Source organism: Ursus americanus, chromosome 13 (assembly GCF_024610735.1).
Source record: "Ursus americanus isolate L20-20 chromosome 13, mUrsAme1.1.p, whole genome shotgun sequence".
Taxonomy (NCBI): Eukaryota; Metazoa; Chordata; class Mammalia; order Carnivora; family Ursidae; genus Ursus; species Ursus americanus.
This window is the reverse complement of record NC_142139.1, coordinates 54,999,130-55,021,707: the sequence shown is the minus strand read 5'-3', so window position 1 is coordinate 55,021,707 and position 22,578 is coordinate 54,999,130. Positions and strand designations below refer to the sequence as shown.

Here is a 22,578-nt window from a genome sequence, read left to right as displayed (position 1 = left end):
TTCAGAGTGCAGATTATGACTGAAATAAAGTCACAAAACATGCTCACTGAGTCTAATATAGGTTCTCACTCTCGCTAGGAAACATGTGACCCCTTTCTCGGTACTCCTGATCACTGCTCAGAGCTCTCTTCAGCCTTTTTCACTGTTCTTAATTTCATGCTTACCACAATTGTCCTTCCTGTCTCAGCAAATGCCTTCATCACCTATGTTACTGGTAATAGTATTATTTGACTTGGAACCTCAGTTTTCCATTCCCACATCTTTTCCCCTTCTCCGCTACTTCTGAGGGAAATATTTTCATCCTCCTTTCTGTGGAAGGCCTTGTATGGATTATATGTTAAATATCAGTCTTCAAAACAGTTGGCTTATTTTTGGCTTTAAGGTGAAAAATGATCTTATTCCTGTCACTATTGAGATGTACAGTTGAAAGAACGGGAGTTTTGGTTGGTGTGGGAGTGTTAGAGTGTTAATGGAGAAGCGAAGTCATTTTGGAGTTTAGGACATTTTCTGGGGAAGACTTCCTAAGGTGGGTTCTAGAAACCCAGATGGAATCCCGAAGCCCCTGCCTTCTAGAAGAGAGGAGCTCCAAGAGGGGAAAGTGAGAGCATTCAGTACCAGCACATTCTGCTTCCAACTGTGCTCAACATTGAACTTGGTTATTCTTACTGAGCAGGGAGCATTATGATGAAGAGAAGAATGAGCTGAGATTAAATGCAGAAGGGAGGATGCAGGAGACAGAATTGGAAGTGTTTATTTCCTTCAAAAGAATACTCTGTAATTACAAATGTAATAAACGTTATTGTTGAAAAGCTGGAGCATCTGGGGCACCTGGGTGGCTAGGTCGGTTAAACATCTGCCTTCAGCTCAGATCATGATCTCAGGGTCCTGGGATGAAGCCCCGCGTTGGGCTCCCTGCTCAGCGGGGAGCTGCTTCTCTCTCTCCTCCCCGCTCTTGCCCTCTCTCGCTCTGTCTCTCTCTCTCTCAAATAAATAAATAAAATCTTTTTTTAAAAAGTTGGAAAATCATGACTAATTAACAAGAAAAGATAATCTGCTCAAAACCCCACTGAAGAACCAATGGTATTATTTTAATGTATTACCTTCTAATAAAAATACATATTTTTGTTGGTTTAAGTGTTTTATCTTTCATAAAATTAATATTATGCTGCATACATAACTGCTTCTAGTTTGGGGGGCTTAACACTACATTATTTTGACATGAGATCCAAGGCGCCGTTCTGAGCGTACTGTTCATATGTAGCTCCGTCTGATCTCCCTTCAAAAAGGCCCCTACCCAGCAGGGACGTTTTCCAACTTACTTTGCAATCACTAAAGGAGTTCTCATAAATACTGAGTCAAGATGAGATGGAAATGTTGAAGAGATACTGCACTGGCATGTTACTCTTTCTCAGAAAGCATCTAATATTTGAGCTGTACATGTAGTATTTCTTATGGATGGTTGAGTACCGCTTTGAATGTACACAGGGTATCTGTAAGTATTTCCAACTATATTTTAGACACCAAAAAAGACTACTAGCCATAAAAATAAGGACTCAACCTCCTTTTGGGAATGTAATTAAAACATGACATTCACCCAAACACTAGCATGGCAAAGAACTGTTATTCTAACATCTAAGAATGTGACACTGTGTCAGAGCCAATTTTTACATGAAAAAAATCATGAGGAAGAATACATCAAAATGTTATTCCTTAGTTCAAAGTTTCACACTTCAGGAAGTTCCTTGATTGAATTTTCCATTTTAGGGAGGGGCTATTTTTAAAGTGATCCAACACCAACACTGTTCATGCAAAGTCATCGTCATATTGCATTTATGAAGGGGCCATATCTGTGTGCATAGCCAGGTGCTACAGGACTGGGGCCATGATCTTGCCTACATTCCTTATTCACCATTCTCCACTGTGCCTGGTGAGTGTGTGTGTGTGCGTGTGTGCATGTGTGTGCGCGCACGTGCGCACATGTGATTTTACAACAAATTAAAAACACTATTTTCTGCCCTATTTTCTTTTGCCCTAATATTATTTTGAAGGCCCTGCTGGTCCATAGTTTGCACTTGCACTGCTATTCAACTGCTTTGTTATTTGACTAGACTCAGCAGATAACAAAAAACATTTACCCAGAAATGAAAGCTGGTGCCTATTAAGTTTTTAGGATCAAAGGCAGAATGGCTTATCTTCCAAACATCAAATTGGGAAGAGAACGCAATTACACAGCACTGAAATTAATTTAGAATCAGTCATCTGTCTACAACATTTACATAATGTTAAAAGATACACAGAATTCTTGTGTGTGTTCTTGCCAATATGATCTTCGAGATCACTAAATTATAGATCATTCAAAGGCAATGCTTTCGTCTTTCTCATCTTTGTGTCCTCGGCACACAGGATCACCCAACACTTTGCAAAGGCTCAATTAACAGTGAGAGAATGCAAAGTGCTAGATTCTTAAATACACTGATGTACATGTAAGGACCTCTTCACAAATGCTTGAGAATTGCATCTCTTTGACCTTTGTTGCTTATTTTGCCCCAAATTATTGTGTTTATCTTCTCCTTGCCTGTGTGTGTACATGTGTGTGTGTTAAACCCATAAGGTAAGACTGATGAACCAGAACACAGAAAACCATTTTTATTCTAATGTCAGTGATATAGTGAGTTCTTGCATCCTAATTAGTAGAGGTTAAAGGATGGAAAAATGTTCAACTTTCTAAGTTATACTGAGGAAGCCACACGTTGGAGTCTGAGCAGCAGTCCAACATCAACAGGACAGGAAGGGAGTAGCACAGAAGCTCTCAGCCTTTCGTCAAAAGTCTGGCGTCTGATGGGTGTGTTAACATGTCAAGTACACACACCTTGAACTAGCAGTTTGATTGTATTGTGGCCAACTGACACTGTAAGTCTGTACTAGAGAAGGAAAAGGTCTTCTTAGACCTTCCAAATGTCTCACTTTCTCCAGGATGTTTTAAAGTAAGACGTTAATGAAATGAGAACACAGGAGAAAAGGAGGAGGAGTTGAAAGGGTCCCCAAATTGAGTAACTTGGCTGGACAAGCTTTTCCAAAGTCATTCTATTCCAGAGGATTCTTATTTAGTTCTTCATATCATTCAGTGTATAAGGTGAATGAGGTCAGCTGGAAAAGCATGATTAAGTGGAAAAACTCTGGAACTGCTGAGGTTTGAAAACAAAAGTCTCACAGCACATCTAGGTGTGAAGTTAAATAGAACAAACAGGCCTGCTCTAATCATGGGAGACCCTGCTCTTCCTTTTTGTGGATCTCCTCTTGCTTCATTCATTCAAAAATGTTTTTGAGCATGCCGGGCCCTGATCTAGGTCCTGGTGAAGAATGGTCAAGGTTCCCATTCTCAAAAAGCTTACATTATAATAATGGGGCAAAAGCAGTACACACGCTAACAAGAAGCCAACAGGAAGCTATCAGAATGAGTTACATGCTATGCGGTCTTAAAGAGGATGATTTATTGGAGAATAGCTGGGTTGAACAGCTGGAGAATTCGCTTTAGGTTGGGTGGTCAGGGGAGGTGGTGACATTAAGCTGGGAGTCGAAAGCAAGAAGGAGCCAGCTATTAGTAGAACATTCTGGGGAGTAGAACATTCCAGGCAAGGGAACAACTTGTGCTTGAAGTGTGGAGGAAACCTTAAGGAACTTCCAAATATAGCAAGCCGGGCATAGTTCAATCACTGATAAACAGAGGGATACAGGCTGCTATTTCCTCCTCTTCCATCTCTCCAACACACCATCCTCATCCACGCACATGCTGTGAAAGGATGGGTCTCTGATTACACCCACTGCTTATTATTGCTTATTGTCATGAAGATGCGGCTTTGCTTTGTCAGTCCGCAACTGCACTGCCATGACGCACAAAATCCCCAGGACCTTAGAACGAAGGAGTTTATAGGACACGCCCCCCTCTCTTGAGACAAGAACTGCAGGAGCAAGTAGATGTCTAAGGGTGGGACTGAGAGAAAGGAGAAAGACTGAAACAAAGGTAGTGAAATGCCACTATTTCAAAAAGCCTGAGTCAGCCCGAAATCATTTCACCCTTTTCAGATAGGAAACGACGATGCTGTTTTCTCTTTAGAGGCCAGGGGAAGAGAAAGCTGTAAGAACAGGAGCAAGCAGAGTTGGATCCACATCTAGCTTAGCTGTTGATTAAGCGCGTTAAAAATTCTGGAAACATTTCATTATCAGTCTTCCAGTCAAAGGGCACGCATGGACTTTGCGGCTAAGGTGGATGTTACCGGCACTAGGGGGGCAAACAGGCATCAGCTCACCTGCTGAGTTGCCCTGTTCCTGGGTGCAAGTGCCTGCCTGTTGATTCATCCTTCAGAAATCTCCCTTTGGACTTCTCATTTTGCTTCCTCCACAGGTTTATATTCCAGCTCCCTCCCACAAGGCAGGAAGAATATTAAAAACAAAGAAGTAAATGAGATTTGAAAACAGCATGTTATTTAGATATTGTTTGGTCTAATTCAGGAGGTGAGCTCAGTGGAAAAACATGGCCATGCTTTCCTATATGCTTTGCAAATCACCTACTAAATTTGGCATTCCCGAGTTTCCCTCCAGAGTTTATTCCCGGGGATCCCATGCATATCCGTGCCTTTGAAGGACTGTGTTTTGGCAGGAATAAAGAGAAGCAGGGATTTTGTTTCCTATTAACAAACTGAGCCCTATGTTTATTTTGAATCTTCAGACATAATTTGCAGAGAGTGGGAGGCAACAGACTTATCTGGTGCACTCTGAAGAAGGAAAATAATGTAACAAATAGTTCATAAGTTAGGTTTCTATTTACTCCTTTCTCTTCTTGATAAGAAATATGACTTAAGCACCATGTTGCTTCCTTTCTTCACACTGTGACAGAAGACTGTGAGTATCAGACACTAAGCCACATAAGTAACTCGCATTATGAATTTCTTCCTGGGTAGCGTTCTAAGTGCACTACTGTTCCCGCGGCAAGTGGTAAAGAGTGACCCCTGACCACCCAACCTAAAGCTAATTCTCCATGACCTGAGCCCCAAATCCAGTGTGCCTAGCATCCGGCGCTTACGAACGGCCTGCATGGAATCGTGTTAAGCTTCTACTTGGGGGACAGTATCTGAGACAAAGACACTGAGAGATGCAGAAACCGAAGTGGATGTCAACCGGACACTAGGCCAGTAAACTCGCCCTCAGGCAGGTAGGGCAGACTCAGCTGGAGGTCTGGGAGGGTTGCAAAGCTATTTGTGAGGACTTCAGTTGGGTTAGAAGGGATCAGGGCTGGACTTCGCTAAAGAAAAGAATTCATGACATTTCTATCTTTCCACTTTAGTCTTTGATTTTTTTTTTCTTCTCATGATCAGTATTGGAACTATTGAGAGAAAAAAACACAGAGATTTTCTTTTTGAAAATGATCTTTCCTCAGGAATCTGACAAGTCAAATGCAATTTTTGGGTTAATTTATTCCAAGGGTAAATGTTTTTGGTTTTGTTGTTGTTGTTGTTTTTAAAGATTTTATTTATTTATTCGACAGAGACAGCAAGAGAGGGAACACAAGCAGGGGGAGTGGGAGAGGAAGAAGCAGGCTCATAGTAGAGGAGCCTGATGTGGGGCTCGATCCCATAACGCCGGGATCACGCCCTGAGCCGAAGGCAGATGCTTAACCGCTGTGCCACCCAGGCGCCCCAAGGGTAAATGTTTTAATTCCTGTTATTTGCCCCCTCCTAATTGTTTCCAATTTGTTTGATTAAAAATGATTCAGAAAAATGAAATGCCATAAAGCCCCAAAACATAAGTCTCTTCTTTCATGAAAGGGAATAAAATCACAGGCCAGTGGAAAAAGATTAGAGCAATGCATACTTTCTCACCACCAACGATAACAGGCAAAATTTCATTTTCTCCCCAACATCCAAAAAGAAATGGACACGTGTAAGAATTGTACTTGGCAGTTGCCTGTGGTCCCGCCCCGTGATTTCAATGCCATTCTGAATTATTGCAGATGTCATTCCAGCGAATGATAGAGCACTCCTCTATCAATGCATACCACTTCTAAAACAGTGAGAAACCTTTTCAGAAAAGACCATGAGACTAGAGAAAGGAGTGGAAGACCAGACTGAACCAGTAACACTCATAACTTCGAAAAGGCAGGACGGAAGAGGGAAAAGCAAATAGTGGTCACTTTTTCTTTAATTACGCCCATATTATTGGAATGGGCACATCGAGCATGCATTTACTTTGGAATTAAAACAAATCCAAAAAGGATTATAGCTCATAAGAAAACTTTAAAATCTGTATTTTGAAAGTGTCATCACATATTTTATTTTCTACCTAAACGGCAAGTAATAGCACAACATAAACAAAATTCAGTGATGCTCTAAGGATATATTTAAGCACGTGAAGATTGGGGGGAAAAAAACTGGTAAAACTTGGTACAAGTAATGTTATTTCTAAGCTACCAGGTTTTGCGATTAGGTGCTCTGCCTTTCCCTAAATTTCCTCATGAAGCAGGGAGTAACCCCTTTACATGGATATTAAACACCAAAGTCCATTTTTCCTCTACCTTATGTTGTATTGAAAACCTGACTAATAAGCAAATCACGGTGTCACTATTTAAACTTGTACTTAAGTTAGTCATCTTTTTTTTTTTAAAGATTAATTTATTTGAGAGAGAGAGTGCGTGTGCACACGCACACAAGTGGGGGTACGGGCAAAGGGAGGAGAAAGAATCTCAAGCAGACTCCCTGCTGAGCGAAGAGCCCAACACGGGGCTCTGTTTCGCAACCCTGAGATCATGACCTGAGCCGAAATCAAGTCAAAAGCTCAACCGGCTGAGCCACCCAGGTGCCCCTAAGCTACTCCTCTTCTCATTAAACACACAACAGTTCTCTTTTGCAGGCACGCCTGCCCCCATCACACACACTAGCATCTCTGTAAAGCACAGCCATGAGCTGACGGGCTGCTGAAAGTCCTGAGATAAGAAGGGCTGTAAATGCCTGTTCACAGCTCCTCATGTTTGCTCTCCTGTGATTTATGTCCAATTTATGACAGCCATTATGGTAGACACACTTCATTTAATCAAGAGCACAGTCAAGTCCTCATCATTAAAAGTCTTCCCCCGGAGAGCAGGTCCCTCATTTCATTAAAAACACTACAAATACATATTCAAAACACAAAGATAAGAGGAGTCAGCAGTAGCAATTAATTTTACGGGTTGGAGCTACCAGGGTATAATTCTCTTTTAAGGCTGCCCCTTCTCAGCTCATTTCACCTGCTCAGCGTCTCCGTGGAGCTGGGGCACAGGTATTCAGTGTTCACCTGGTATCTCTCACCCCACTGTATACACACCTAGAAGCCCCGCTGCCTAAAAAATGAGCTTGGCCAAAATGCAAAATTAAGTGCAGGAGAGTAAGAGATAGATTTCTGAAACTGCATCACAAGACTGTCCAGAAATTTATTCTTCTAAAACTGTCTGCCCATTTGCTAACTTAAGACATTCGTGTGGCTGATCAATTTGACTAGTCTAACAAGGCTCATGAAATCACTTAGGAAACAAAGTGATGTACAAACGTAAGATATTCTAATTGAAATATCTTATACATGCTAACATTTCTAACAAATGAGCGGATGAAAGAGAGACAAGAGTAGGCTGTTCAATCCTAGGGAAACAATAACTCCTAGATTCTGGCAAATTCATTCTCATGGAAATGTGACCTCGTAGAGTATGTATACATTTTATAGGACTCTGACATCTCTACGGACCTTTATCAGGGCAGTAATTCAAGGTCTGTCACGCTATGATAGAACCTACTGACTTAATTGATTTCTGCCTCCCTCTGACATTGTAATGGCTCCATTCATAACAACTCTCTGCTGTGTGGTGCCAACGGGAACAGCTCATGTAAGGTTTATCATCCTAAGAAAATAATGGATGTCAAATATGAAGGTGGTATTCATGGAAATAAGCAGTTCTGTGGAATTCCAAAGCCAAGCAGGCTGTGTGGTGAGGGGCGCTCTTCTTCCCGAGGAGCCTGGTTACCTCTGGTTTCACTCCCCTCTTCAAGTTCTGCACCCTGAATTTCCATCCTCAGCTTTCAGTCCTCCCAGGATTATCTCTATCAGATTTCCTTTCTTATTCTTAAGTTTAAAACACTTGGAAATGTTTTTAATAGCAAGCTCAAAGTAGGTCTCGTTTCCCATCACCTCTGGGGAGTGGCTACATCCTTGCTATACATTGGAAGGCCACGCCATGAACAGAAACTTCTACAGCTGAAACCAGTTAGAGCTTTTAGCAAAGGGTAGATTGAACCAAGCTTCTCATTTACCTTCTCTATTTTTAGGCATCTTTTATATTTTTGAAGGACCCCCCCCCCCCCCACCAACACACACACACACACCTTGTTAGCAAAGCCACATCAGCCAGGGATGACTTGCCTGCAGAAAAGGCAACTTGCCATATAGTTGAGTCCAGGCAAAAGGTTTTCCCTGGCCAGAAAGGCAATTGAGCAGGGGTATGGAAAGTATTATAAAACCATGCAGAAATACTCACAGTTTGGGTTTGGCAAGCAGAGGTGGTGGCTCCTTAGTGGGTGAAAGCAGGACAGCTGGTGTTGGAAGAGATTTATTACTGTTAGCTTTGCCGTTAATCAGTCCGTTTACTCCATGGCTGGGATGGACTCCGTTTGTTTCCCGCTCGGCAGAACTGAACTGCATTTGAAGGGCTGCCATGCTCAGTCCTAACTCAGGGCTGTTCACCTGCTGGATCTCAGATGGGTTCTTTGAAGCCAACTCAAAGGAACTCGCCTCCAAGATTGGAGGGGGAGGTGGAAAGTGTTGGAAGTGATCATTGTTGGATTCTCCCACTGAGTCATAGTTACAGTTTTCAGTGTTGGCTACAGAAGGGGGGGAGAGAGGAAAAAATAATAAGATGCTATAGTTCAACAGTTATTTTTATGCTGTCAGAGACCACCTGAGAAACCCTTGTGCCCCACTAAGTTGTTAAAGAAGAGGTAGCCCCCCTGCTCTCATTCGACGTACAAGCAAAGCCAGCTGGAGAGGTTGGTTCTCCCAACTGGTTTTCAGGGACTGATACCTGTTTCATTTCCTGATTGGATCCACAAGTGGGGAGGCCAGCTACCAATTTATTAACAAATTTCAAATAAGATCTAAACACAGAAGTCGGTTAAAAAAAATGACAACACAATATCAACTAATAATACTTTGTTGGCTCACATTGCAGCCTGTGGATCGGAATGAACATCCTACCTGTGCCTCCCTTCCATTAGCTCAAAGGATACAGGCTTTATGTGGGAGGCAAAGGATATTCATTCTATTTAAATCTAAGGAAAGTAAAATTCTGAGTTTAAGTAAAATGTCTTAGGTCTCATACATAATGTTTTCCCAATTCAGATACCAGTCATGGCTATAATTCAGTACAAGAGAAACTGACTCATTAGCTCTCAACAAACTGGAAGCATCTTGAGATAAGAGCACGTCATCCTTGGATTCCTCACCTTGCCCAGAGCCCAGCAGAGCTCCTGGAATGTACTCAAAAATACTTATTGAGGTCAACTGAAAGCTCAAAAAATATTTGTTGACTGTGTTTGGCCTACAGCACATCTACCCCCGATGAAAATGGGAAATACTGCATGCCAGCCTTTGCCATCTCGATGTCTAGAGCACGGAGCTGTGGCTATGTTGTCAGAGCACCACGCTACTACAATGCCCATCTGCGGGAACCGTCTCAAGCCACCTCGGAATCAAACGCCGGGATCCTCCCTGCTCTGCAGCTCCAATCACGGCACCAGTGTGGCTGTTTCCCATTTAAAGTACTGATCGTATCAGCTCCATCACCAAGCCAGTGAACTTTACCTCTCTTTTCTTAATTAAGACGAAAAACCATTTACAATTTCTATTCTAATACCCTCAAGCCAGTCTTGTTTGTGCCTCTGCTGCCACCTAGCACCAACTTCTCACTCTTTCAGGGAGATCAAAGTGCAGTTCGACTGTTCTCCCCAAGTCTGTCTCACGTAGCCACGGTCCATTTCTTGGTTCCCTACTGTATGTACTACGTGCCAGGCTTGGTTGAAGCACTATTTTAAAAACTACTATAAAGTAAATAACAGTGATGAGTCAATAAAAGTAAGCTAAAGTCAAGCTAATTAGTAATAGCAGAAAGTAGTCAACTAAAGTTTTAAGAGAATAAAGGAAAAAGCTGTTTCAGGTTGCCCTTGTTAGTGGTACATTTCTGAGTTAAAAAAAATATATCCAAGGGCGCCTGGGTGGCTTAGTCAGTTAAGCATCTGACTCTTGATTTCGGCTCAGGTCATGATCTTGGGGTCGTGAGGCCAGGCTCTCTGCTCAGCGGGGAGTCTGCTTGAGATCCTCTCCCTCTGCCTTACCCCCTACCCTCCCCGGCTCATGCTCTGGCTTTCTCTCTCAAACAGATAATTTTTTTTAAAAAAAATCCAGACAGTTTTGAATATTGGCTTTAACAGTATAGTATACTGCTTTCGTCTTTCGTATGAGTTACATCTCATTTTCCAAGAAATTTGATTTCTAAGGTCTTTACGGCTCCTCCAAGTTACTTTAGGTTTATCTTGTATTACTCTTTCAAAGGTTTCAATCGTGGCTCAAACAATGCTTTGTTGGTACGAGGCCCAGCTCTTCAGTTGGCACTGCTGAGAACAGCGACCGCACCTCTGATTCAGAGGTGGCTTTCTGTTGTCAGCAGGATTCTGGGTTAGCACGAGGATGTTAGGAAACCGGATCCATTGTTTCCAAGACCGAGGTGCATGACTTAGAAAACAGCCCCATGTGTGTTCAGTTGCTACACTGTCATTATCTTTTGTTTTTCATCTCTACTTCCATCCCCCTCCCCCAAGGCCTGTGTTTCCTGATGAGACACTGGTTGTTAGGCTAACTCCCGGAGGGGCAGCAAGCATTCCTAAGGGCTGAGCTCTCCTCCGGGGTAGTTCTTTCTGCTGTGGTGAACCACACACTAAATGCTAGGGGACAGAACCCAGTCAATTTTTTACTCCTCACATACCTGAGGTGACAATCAGCTGGGCAGTGCTGGTTACTGAGCCGTAATCATTTCTTGCCGAGCACGTAAAGATCCCTGCATCTTCGGGGAAAGTCTCAGCGATAACTAGGGTACAGATCTCCTCTGGAAGGGAAGAGAACAGAATAACTCATCAGAGTGAAACCACGAGGTCACCTCGAGGAGGTCAGAGCCTCTGCCTCTCTAAAACAAGCAAATTAGGTAACAATTACTACACAATCTCTTTACAAAGTATTCACAATAGAATTTCTTTACACTGAATTGTGCGGTTCAGGATAGTGGCCAAAGCTGGGGAGTCAGACTCATCCTTTGTGCCTTTAGACGAGATCAGCCTTGGTTTCCTCATCTGTAACATGAGGACAATGTATACCTAACGGGGTACTTGTGAAGATGAAACGAGATGTTTGCCAAGTGTGTGTGTCTGCACGTGGCACGTGAAAGACGTTCAGGACACCAGCTCCGTTCTCCTCCTGCTTACTTCGGTTGAGTCTATGTGGAAGTTCCCTCAACTACAGTGCGGCTGCCTTTTACGTTTGCTCAACTGAAAAGCGATGAGCAGGGAAAATGAACCTTCTCTGAAATGCTGACAATGGGGGAAAAAAGAACAAAATATGTCAATGCTGGGTCTGCAGACAACCACTCTGGAAGCTACTGTGACAGTGTGGCGGTGTTGAGCTGTGAAGCATGAACAGCCCAGACGCTGGAACCAGCTGCTAGGGCTTGAGTAAGGGTCCCACCGTATCTTGCCTCTGTGACTTTAGTCAAGCTCCCCGGACCTCAATGTTCTTATCTGTAAAATGGAGAAAATAACAGAACCTACCTACAGGGTTTGTATTAATCATGCCTCTTCTTGTGACAGGCTAGACACTGTGTTCGGGACACTGCCCAGCACATGGTAAATGCTTTGTTGCCAGTAAATATAACCCGTTAGCATTAAAAAGCTAGATCTAGAGCATATTAACTATTTTTAAATAGAATAATTATCGATATTTTACCAGTCAAATAAATTACATTAGCAAATGTTAAGAGAAGGATAGATTTCTGATTCCCACAAAAAAGAGACTCTATTAATTATTCCCATATTGTGTGGGCAGTGTAAGACTTTGTATTACACTTTTTGCAAAAATGGCTGTGCTTCTTCTCCTCTCTGCATCCATGCAGAGTGTGGATGTGTGTAATGTGACCCTGCAACTCCTTCCATCAAGTGGCACGGTCTATTTCCCCAACCCCTGAATTTCGGCGGGCAGGCCTTGTAAGTTGCTTTAACCTAGAATGCCGTAGAAGTGATGCTGGTCAGGGGTCTTCAAGGGACCTTGCTTACTTCTATCTATGGACCTGCTGAATTCCAAAGTGAGTAAGGCTGTGCTGATCACTGAAAGAAGAGCTACATACAGCAGAGATCAGCCATTCCAACAGAGAGCGACCTAGACTAACTCATTCCCAGCCAACCTCGAGGCTGACCACAGCCACTTTGTTAGTCCAGCTGAGGCTGGCCAAGCCTGACAGAGACCATAGAACTGCCCAGCTGAGGCCAAGCCAAACGGCTGCTGCTTAAGCCACTCATTTAGGGGATGCTGTATTATGCAGCAATAACAGATACATGTGGAGAAGAGAAAATGCTTCTCTACCATCCTCCCTCCCTGACAACCCGCTAAGGGCAAACTTTTCAGACTTGTGGAATAATGCGTCTTCCTTCAATTCAACTATCAGTAATAAAAATTACTAAATTTGTCTCAAAGCATATTTTATGTTTTAAACACTGGAAGAAAAAGTACCAGCTGAGGGTTAAAAGTGCTACCTTATAAAATAAGAACATTTTTATCTATTAAAAGGATCTTTAAATATCTCATTTTTAAAATACAAACAAAAGTAATAAATGTAAAGATAAACAAACCACAAAGCATAAAATGAAAAGTCTTCCTTTATATTCCATTCATGAATTCCATTCATTGGCATTTATTTAATTACAAGTTATTTTAAGTTCTTAATAATGTTGTTGCTTTGTTTAAAATAACATTATTTTCTCTTTTTGAGATGATGGCATCCCTGAAGACTTTCTGTGTTAGAACTTGTGGAAAATATTGGCTAATATTTGACTCTAGCTTTTCCATAATTTACTGGAATACTTTTGAGGGCAATATAATGTGATCACACTGGGTTATATCATAACAGGTGGTTTTATAGATAATGACATTGGGCCTCATAGGACTTAAGACAAGCTGACTTTGATGGCTCACTTCATGTCTCACCACTGAGTAACATATGTTTTTGAAATTTTGCAATCAAAACAGATCTTTAGAGGCGCCTTGGTGGCTCAGTCGTTAAGCGTCTGCCTTTGGCCCAGGGCATGATCCCAGGGTCCTGGGATCGAGCCCCGCATCAGGCTCCTCCACTGGGAGCCTGCTTCTTCCTCTCCCACTCCCCCTGCTTGTGTTCTCACTGGCTGTCTCTCTCTCTGTCAAATAAATAAATAAAATCTTTAAAAAAAAAAAAACCCAACAGATCTTTAAAAGACACATTTGGTACACCCAGTGCAAATGTAGATTTATCCAGATAACACTACAGAAATTTCTGGCTTTCTCAGTTTTTACCCAGGTGAAAACAAAGCCAATTGGGTTCAATGTCAGCAGAATATTTACTTACAATGCTACAGTGTTGATAATAGCACAAAGAAAAATTTATTCAAATTCTGAACCTAGGTTTTATACTATGTTTTATAATTTCAATAATGTATTTCTATAAATCATGCTCAAATTATGACTACATCCTATAAAACAAGCTGTGGTGTAATGGGGTAGGAAGGTATAAACTCAGACATGCTCACCTCTGCTCACCTTTGTCTCAAACAATAAAGGTTTGAGAGACACGGATACACTTGAAGTACACAATTATTATGAAAAATAATAGGATAAGAGAGAGCATGAGGTAATTCTGTGTGTACACAGTTCTTGGCCTTCCAATTGAAGAGGAAGATAAAAAGTGTGGAAATAATAATAATTCAAGTTGGAGCTTTACATAAGATCAACCGTTTGGAAAGCAAGGTATATCTGGAAAGGGAGAAGGGACTGGAAATTTTTTAACTGAATACATATGGTTACAGAAGGAGTTAAAAGTGTATTTAACCAGAGAAGGGTAAAACTTAGAATATCATTGCTCTAAGGGATTTTAGAGACTGACTACCCTAAATCTCTCATTTCTTCAGGTGAGGTCCAAAGTGATTCTGTCAAGGTCATGGTTAATTAATGATAAAGTCAAAATGCTGAAACAGTCATCCTGCCTCCCACGAGCAAGCTTCCCCCCACCCCCACCCCCCAGGACAAAGCCTCTCTCGTTGTTCTGCATTTTTTTCTAGTTTAGGGCACAAGGAACTCAGTATAAAATGGGGTAAGGAAAGATTTAAGATGGGAAACAAGGAGTTTCTCGAATCTGAAAATTTTAATTATTCTCACTATCCAATTTATTTATTTATTTATTTAAAGATTTTATTTATTTATTTGACAGAGAGAGAGACAGCCGGCGAGAGAGGGAACACAAGCAGGGGGAGTAGGAGAGGAAAAAGCAGGCTCCCAGCAGAGGAGCCTGATGTGGGGCTCGATCCCAGAACGCAGGGATCACGCCCTGAGCCAAAGTCAGACGCTTAACGACTGAGCCACCCAGGTGTCCCTATCCGAGTAATTTAATAGGAAATTCATCTGCAGAAGGAGATGTGCTGCGTGTCCTCATAGATACAAGATAGATTGGAATAGGGCCTGAAATGTGGATATGCTGGTATCAGAAGGAATGAACAGCCTAATCTTTTGAGATTTGGGGAAAAAGACCCTCACAAACTGGCAGAGGGAGGTCACCTCTGTTCCCTGTAGCAGATGCTGCTGGGAGCCAGGCAGCCTTCCCGGCTTTCAGCAGCACCTAGGTGCTTCCTGCCTAGGGAATCACTCCCTGAGTCCCTGCATTATCTCCCCAGTGTTTGGTGCTCTCTGGAAAGGTCTTCTCTCAACCTCGGATTATTCATACCTGAAAAGATGGAGTTTCTGGAGACACCTGGAGAAATACCCATCACCACGAGTTCAGTACCTGAAAATGCCTTAACTGTAAACACAGACCTAATTCTGTGCCTTGAAACCTACATTCAGAAGCAGAATAAACTCTTCTCTAGCAGGAATGACATAAAGTGGTTTTGGAGGGATGATCTTGACAATTTTGAAGTTCCTTCTTATGTTATCTATGATTTTGTGATTTTTAGTTATGCCTTTTTAAAAACCCTAAGCTTATGTATATAGTTGCCCCTTCTAAACCAGAGGGCCCTTTTGAGAATGAAAGTTTACCATCACCACATCCTTCCATGACTTTGAGGATAGATTACAAATCCTCAATGTAGTCACAGAACCCTAAATGGTCAGGCAACTACTACTCTCCAGGTTCCTTTTGTGCCTCTCCCCTTCTTTCATTCTGAGCTTTGGGCACTCTGGCTCTTGGGCTGCTCCTTGCAAAGCCATAGATCTTTACATCTCTAAGCCTTCAGCCTGACATGACTTTCTCAGAGAAGCCTTTTTTGATTAGCCTGGATCAGATCCACCTTCTGTATTGCAATCTTAGGATGGCAGACTTTCCTTGGAGACAGCGCTCACACCTATGAATAATTTATTGTGTAATGTCTGTTCACTTCTGGTCCCTTGACTCTGCCCCTGTGAAAGCAGAAAGCATTCACTCTGTTCACAGGTATGTTGCCTGTGTCTCTTACACTGAAAGCTCTCCATAAATATTCTTGACTAAATGTATCGATGAAATTTAGATTGCAGGAAAAAAGTAAACATTTGCTTTACAAAAAAAAGTTTCAAATCTGAGCAAAACTCATTTTATATGAGTTTTCAGGAATACTTCTGTTGCATAAAAGTAATGTCATGTACAAAGTCGATGGCCGACGAAATATCTAGAAAAGGTTAGAAACCGATGGAACAACAAACAACTAAAGAAAAGAATCGGGATGGTCTTCTAATGATCTTCACGCATTGCTATGTCTCAATGTCTTTCACAAGATAAAATTTTAGTCGAATGCCCCAAAGGTTGTTCAGCTTTTCTTCTCTTGGAAAATTTCATCACAAACTCACAATAGGCTCCTATTTTGTTGAGAGAAAGGAGCATTATGGCTCATATGGTTCTGACATTATAAAAATGAAGAAAGCCATGAGGAAATGAGATGAGCTAGGTTGTAATATTGCATTTTCATCCGGTAGCATCTTATTTGAACAAAGTCCTTTAACACATCTGTAAAATACATTCTTGTGAGAAATGGAAATCAAGGAACGATTGCTTATGTCAAGTAAGGGCAGTTAGAGGCTTACTTATCTATATTAAAAAATTGTCCATTTTAGAAAATGGAAATTTTTAAAGTTTCCAATAACTCTAATTGTAATACATCTTAATCCATTTTCCCTAAGTGAAAGTTTTGATGGCATATAATTACTAAATTAGAAACTACTTTTGCTGATAAATTTTTTATAGTTACCTAAAAATTACTTGATCACGTAAATCTCTCTCAGAAGTCAACCCTGAGTTTCATTCAGATTTTTGATGTACTTAACACTTGGTCAAATACAAATAATTTCATTTGCCAAATCTCATAAAATGATGAGGCAGCAAGGATAATATTACTAGGTCCTTTGGGTACTAAGGGGACATTTTTCTAAATGCTTTCCTTCACAGCCTTTATTTTTTTTCCTCTTTGGGGTCCAGCCTAACTCAAAAGAAATCCAGCTTTTACCTCTCAAACCACATGATTTGTGTAACACAACTGATAAAAAGAATCTGGACTAAATTCAGCAAAATGAGATTCAGTGTGGGTACATAAAAACGTTTGCATAAATTTTCATAAAGGATTTTTTTTTACAGTTCCAAACTGTATCTTATATAGAGGATATTTTTATTTTTTTAGAGGCTATTTTAAACGCACAGTTTAAGGAGTACAATAAAACGAACCCCTGTGCACCCATCATTAAGTCTAAGAAATAAAATATTACCAATACTTTGGAAATGCCCTCTATGTGCCCCCCAATTTAATATTTCTTCCTCTCCTTTTGAGATAATTAGTCCTCTGATTTTCATTATGTTTATTACATACGTGTCCTTCAAAAAATGTGTTTAGTTTTAAAAAAATTGAGTCGTAAGCGTAAAGAAAAGACAAACTTGTCACCGTTCGAGAAAGTTCACAGGAACTACCTTGGCGTATAAAGCAGCTTCAACTTCCCTGTGCGTTTACAAAAGCCCCCACAGGAGTCATCAGCAGACAAGGTCATGAGTGAGTCCTGGGAAACCTACAGCTCACCTCGGTGGGGAAGTCTGGCGGGGTTGAGCGTGGGCAGGAACTGGACAGCCGGCATGAATAGTTGGTGGAGTGGGTGTCCCAACGCTTTCTGTTTTTAAGTTCAAGGTGGCCGACTTCCAAATCTCAGCACCAGATCGAGTAGGAATGGTGAGGGTGGGGGCAGGGGCATGAAATGAATGTTCTTAGCTGAGCCAGGAGGCAGGGCAGGGAGGGAAGAGCACGAAAGGTCAAGCGAAAAGAGAATTTGGGTCAGGCTTACTACCCTGCCATTCTGTCACCGGGGTAAAGGACGAAAGCAGTGGCAATGAGCTCTCAGTGATGCAAACGTCCACGTGTCTGTCTCTTGCATCACACCACTCCAATCTGGGCTTGGCCTCCATTCCTGGCGCACAGCTGTTACCCTCCTTTGGGCTCCCTTCGGCTCCTGCCTGCATTTGATCTCCCGCTTTCTGTACACCGCATCTTCCCCTTTCTAAGTGAATTCTCTTGCTGCGGTGGAGCACGTGCTGTATAAAGCGTTGTGGAGGAGAACTTGCAAGTCCGGAAACTCTTGACGACATCTTCACGTGGAATCGAAGGTTTGGCAGGGTATAGCACTCCAAGTTGGAGGTAATTTTACTTCAGAATTTTGAAGGCTTTACTTCATTGTCTCTGTGTCCAGCCTGACTACTGAGAAGTCCTAACTCATTCTGATCCTGTTAGTTTTATGTGATGCTGTTTTCTCCTTGGACGCTGGCAGAATCATCTCCTTGTCCTGGATATTCTGAATGTCACGATGCACACTGCTGTGAATTTATCTCATCCATTGTGCACGCAGTGAATCCTTTCGATCTGGAAACTAGTATCTTTCAGTTTGGGGAATTAAAAAAGTTATTTCATTGATAATCTCTCCCCCTCCTTTGTTTTCTCTCCTGGAATCCCAATTATACCTGTGTAGTCTACTTATGCAAGTTCTCCAGTGTATTCCAATTTTTTTTTTTTTTTACCTTTGTTCTCTTACATTCCTTTCTGTCTTTCTGCCCTACTTTGTGGGACATTTCCTCAACTTTTATTTCTTCTACCAACTTTTCATTACAAGAACTTTTTGTTTTTCAAACATTCCTCCCCTCTCCTAAAAGCTTTTTAAATTTTTACTTCTTGGATGCACTGATTCTCTTATCTGAGAGGAGTGTTGTTTTGTTTTTACATTTTCTTCTCTCTGCAAGTCTGTTTTATCCAAGTTGCTTTTCAGGGGAGTTGCTTCTTTTCTTCTGTATCATCCATGATAGGTATTTCTTCAGAGGTCTTTTCTCTCTTCTTGTCTGACATGGTTCTGAGTTAATTAGAAGCTCAGAGCAAGACAGAGGAGCTTGCCAACTTTGGCCTTCCCACTACGGTAATGTGGATGGCCTCTTTGTTGGAGAAATTCCCGTATCACATGTATCGATTTTTCTTTCTCATGGGGTGTTCAGATTTCCCAGAAAGGAGTCCTTCAGGCTCTGCCAGGAAAGGAAAGGCTCCGAGGCCAGCATTCTAGAAGGTCAGTTCAGAAGACGACTGGGAGTAGGAGCATTGAGAATTTAGAATTCTAAGAATCACTCCATTTTCTTTTTGGTGCACTCTCACATGTGCCTCAAGGTGTTCCCTGTCTCCCCAGAGACTGAACCAAAGTTTCTGGGTCCATGGGACCCTAAGTGTCTCGGTAAGAGTTTATGATGCTCCTAAGCCAAAAGATACACCCACAGCTTCACTTATTTAGTTATCTTGAAAGAACATGTGAGTATTCAGGTCTTAACAAATTAGTTATTGTTTGGAAAAATATATGTATAAATTGAGAGAAAAGTATTATTTTATTCTTAAATAACCACAATTACTAACTAATGAATGCACGCATCTGTTGTGGACTGCAGAACTCTTGAGATCACATGGGGCGCCTCCAGCCTCATTTCACGTTCCACACTGGTTTTCATGTGGCACTTGCTTTTTATCAACACTTACACATCAAAAACTCAGTTTCAAAAAGATAGGATGCCATAGAGAAGAACGTGGAGTGCTCTAATGTTGAAACTCTGAACCATGTCAAGCTAGAAGTGGTACCTATCTATGTCGAGTATCATTGTGTTTGCATCAAAAATGTCAAACACGACAGCACCTCTGTCAGTTTGGTGTGGTGCCCCAGGTTCGAGAACCACAGGCCTCACACAACCCACTTCTGTTTAACCTACCATCTGAACCTGGACTTGCACTAAGCGTTGAACTCTGGACAGTCTACTGGGATCTCAAACATCCTTACCATCGCTCTCCTACAACTTGGCACCTTAGCACGTTTAACAAGTATAATTAACTTCACATTCTGAATCACAGAATCAGAACACGGACTCTATGATCTAAGATCTAAGATGATGGGTGGCACTGGTTAGCGGAGATTCATATTGAAAGTACAAGGCATCGTATTTTTATATGTATAATTTCCCAGCCAGCAGGACACAGTATTTTTAATTTTGCATGCCATTAGACAATGCTATAAAAGTAACTCAATACAGTTTGTGGCTGCTTCCAGACAGCTGAGTAAGGGCCTGAGTATTAACAGCTGTCAAATGAGTGTTCTGTGCCCTCCACACCACCCCCGCCCCAGACTAGTCTTTGAAGGATTCAATCAATATAAAGTCAGAATGTCAAAGAAAGAGGCCAGAGCAGGTAATATGACAAACGGATGTTGGTCTTAAGTAAGCTGACTAGCTATTAATTCACAAAACAGTCTGAAAAGATTTGTGATGCAAGCTGACTTCTGTCTAGACAGAGAAGGGAGTGTAAAACACATTAGACAGATACAACACAGTAGTGACAAGAAAAACCTGTTTCAGTTTCTCAAATGCATTAGGAGAGAATCTGCTAGCTCCTTCTTTATCTAAATATCTAATCCCTAATGGGGCTATAGCTAGCTAAGTACTAGTGAATTTCAATTTTATTTCTAGAGCTTTAACACATCTTACACATGATGTGAAAAAGGAAGAAGAGTAAAAAAAATGAAGGAGGGAAAAGGGGAGATGAAAAGAGAGATTAAGTGAGAGAGGAAGAAGAGGGAGGGGGAGAGAGCAAGTGAGCACCAGCCAGTGAGTGAGAACAAGAGTGAATATGTCAGAGGACTGGAAGAGTGTAGGAAGAGAGGGTAATAAAATCTGAATGCTTAAATATGTTTCTGAATTTCAAAGGCTATTTATGTTTTAGCATTTGGAAAACATCACTTGGTCCAGTCCTATAAAATTTATCTCTTTCCTCAGATGTATTATGGTCATGTCTGCTTTTCTCCTTTCCACTTAACGGTGGCTAAAAAACAGCTATCAAGGAAGCCAGTTCCCACATCCATTTTATATGGTTGGATAAGTTCAATGGCCTAATGAATAAAATAGTCAATCAGGTCACTTAAGGAGAGTACACAGTTCAATATATATTTTGTTTTTTTCCCCAACCATGTCAACAGTCAACTTCAAGGTCAATGGAAGGAAAACATTTGGCTACTAATAAAAGAATCATAATCATACCTAGTATAATAATAATCAGGCATGCCAAAACACTGTTTAAATACAAATATGTTCTAACTTTTGCTTGTTCTGAAGTTCTCATAACAGCTCACATAAGCAGTCACTGGAATAGCCATTCATGTGTTTAAAGTTTTGTTGTTTTAAAAAATATGATCAAGAATTTTATTTAACACTACATGACAACTGTAGATTTCCTGAAGGAGAGAATTTTGATGCTCCGCTATAAAAGACAAAGGAATAATTCCAGTCCTATAGTAAATATAATTACGTAGAAATTATCAAAGATCAGAGAAAACTAGTATGTGCTCCTGCCCGTATACAAGGTTTTCCCCCCTGTATTGACAGATTTGGCTGACATAGTTCTGTACCAAGAAATATTTGTTTTCAGCAAATTCTATTATTATGGTTGGAATGGAGGAGTCTGTTTTCTTAAATGCTTTCAGATCGAACTGAAGGGGAGAAAATAAGAAAATTCAGTGAACACAGGGAGGAGAAACTTTTATATTGCTAGGATATGCAGTTTAAAAGGAAGGCCTCCCACATCTTCCTCTTCTCTTCATGATTTTGCCTGTTAAAAATCGTTCTAGAGGTCATTTTATTCCAGGAAGCTGCCGAGAACTAGTTTTATTAAATAATCATGATCAAAACTATATTCCAGAATCAAAACAGCAAATCATAATTGAAAAAGAGTGTGTGGTATGAGGGGTAAAGGGGAAGAGGATGGAAGAGGGGGGTGGTAGATGTTTCTATTCTCCTTCCTCACCCAAATTGATTCCTTCTTGGCCAATATACTGAGCATTTTCAATTTTCAAACATGCGTATACTCAGAAACTAAACGACGCAGCTTCTAACAAGCGTTGTGAATTTTCGGATGATGGTTAGTTTATGATTTTCCAACACAGATCATCAGAGATATTTCCTAAATCATCATCATCTCTGTAGGGGATGACAATGGGTAACAACATGATAAAAAAGAGTTGCATGAATTTGCACAGAATCCAAAACACAACATCAAAAGCAGTCTTAATCTGTTCCAGTAGTAATACGTTTAGAATTTGTGGCCCAAAACGTTCGTTTTATTTGTATATACAGTATCAAAAGGCATGAACTGCCCACAGGTTTTTCACATAAACTTTTTTGTAGATAAAGAGGTATGTGGCTCCTACTTTTATATCTATCGAGAAGTCTGTTTAGAATAGTAAACACAAAAGATGTATCCGAACATCTTAGCTCATGCAGTAGACCGAGTTTCAGATGTTCCACGTATCAGGGAACCTGCATGACGCAATTCGATATAAAGACCTGACACAGACAAAATATGAAGTTGTGTATTTCCACATTTTGGAAAGTGACTACAGTATTTGATGCGGTGACTGATGCATTAGGTGGGACAACATGTTCTAGCTGTAATCACGACAAGAAGGCAGTAACTCAATCCCCATTGTTCTCCGAGGATGCTACTCAGCATCTTTTAACCTTGGGATCCTAAAAGGATTACACCCTGCTTTTAATGGCCCAATGCTCAGCTGTGAAATGTTCAGGACGAAGCACGGTAATCTGACCTGCAGTAGCCCACAGAGAACCTTCAAGTTCCCCAAGAAGGGACAGAGCAAAGCCTTGGCTCCTAAGGGACATAATGGTAGCGTCTGCTCGGTGCTGAAGCAGAGGCA

At 41.2% G+C, this 22,578-nt stretch overlaps 1 protein-coding gene across 7 annotated transcripts in view; it reads right to left on the bottom strand.

The window, feature by feature from the left end:
- PALLD (palladin, cytoskeletal associated protein) overlaps positions 1-22,578 on the bottom strand; it is a 396,356-nt gene that overhangs the window by 187,150 nt on the left and 186,628 nt on the right. For all 7 annotated transcript variants that reach the window (XM_045798682.2, XM_045798683.2, XM_087866573.1 and 4 more), the window contains 2 exons: positions 11,054-11,173; positions 8,555-8,897 (listed from right to left, as the gene is read on the bottom strand). In XM_045798682.2, the coding sequence (XP_045654638.2) occupies positions 8,555-8,897; positions 11,054-11,173 (463 nt within the window). The remainder of the gene's footprint in view (positions 1-8,554; positions 8,898-11,053; positions 11,174-22,578) is intronic.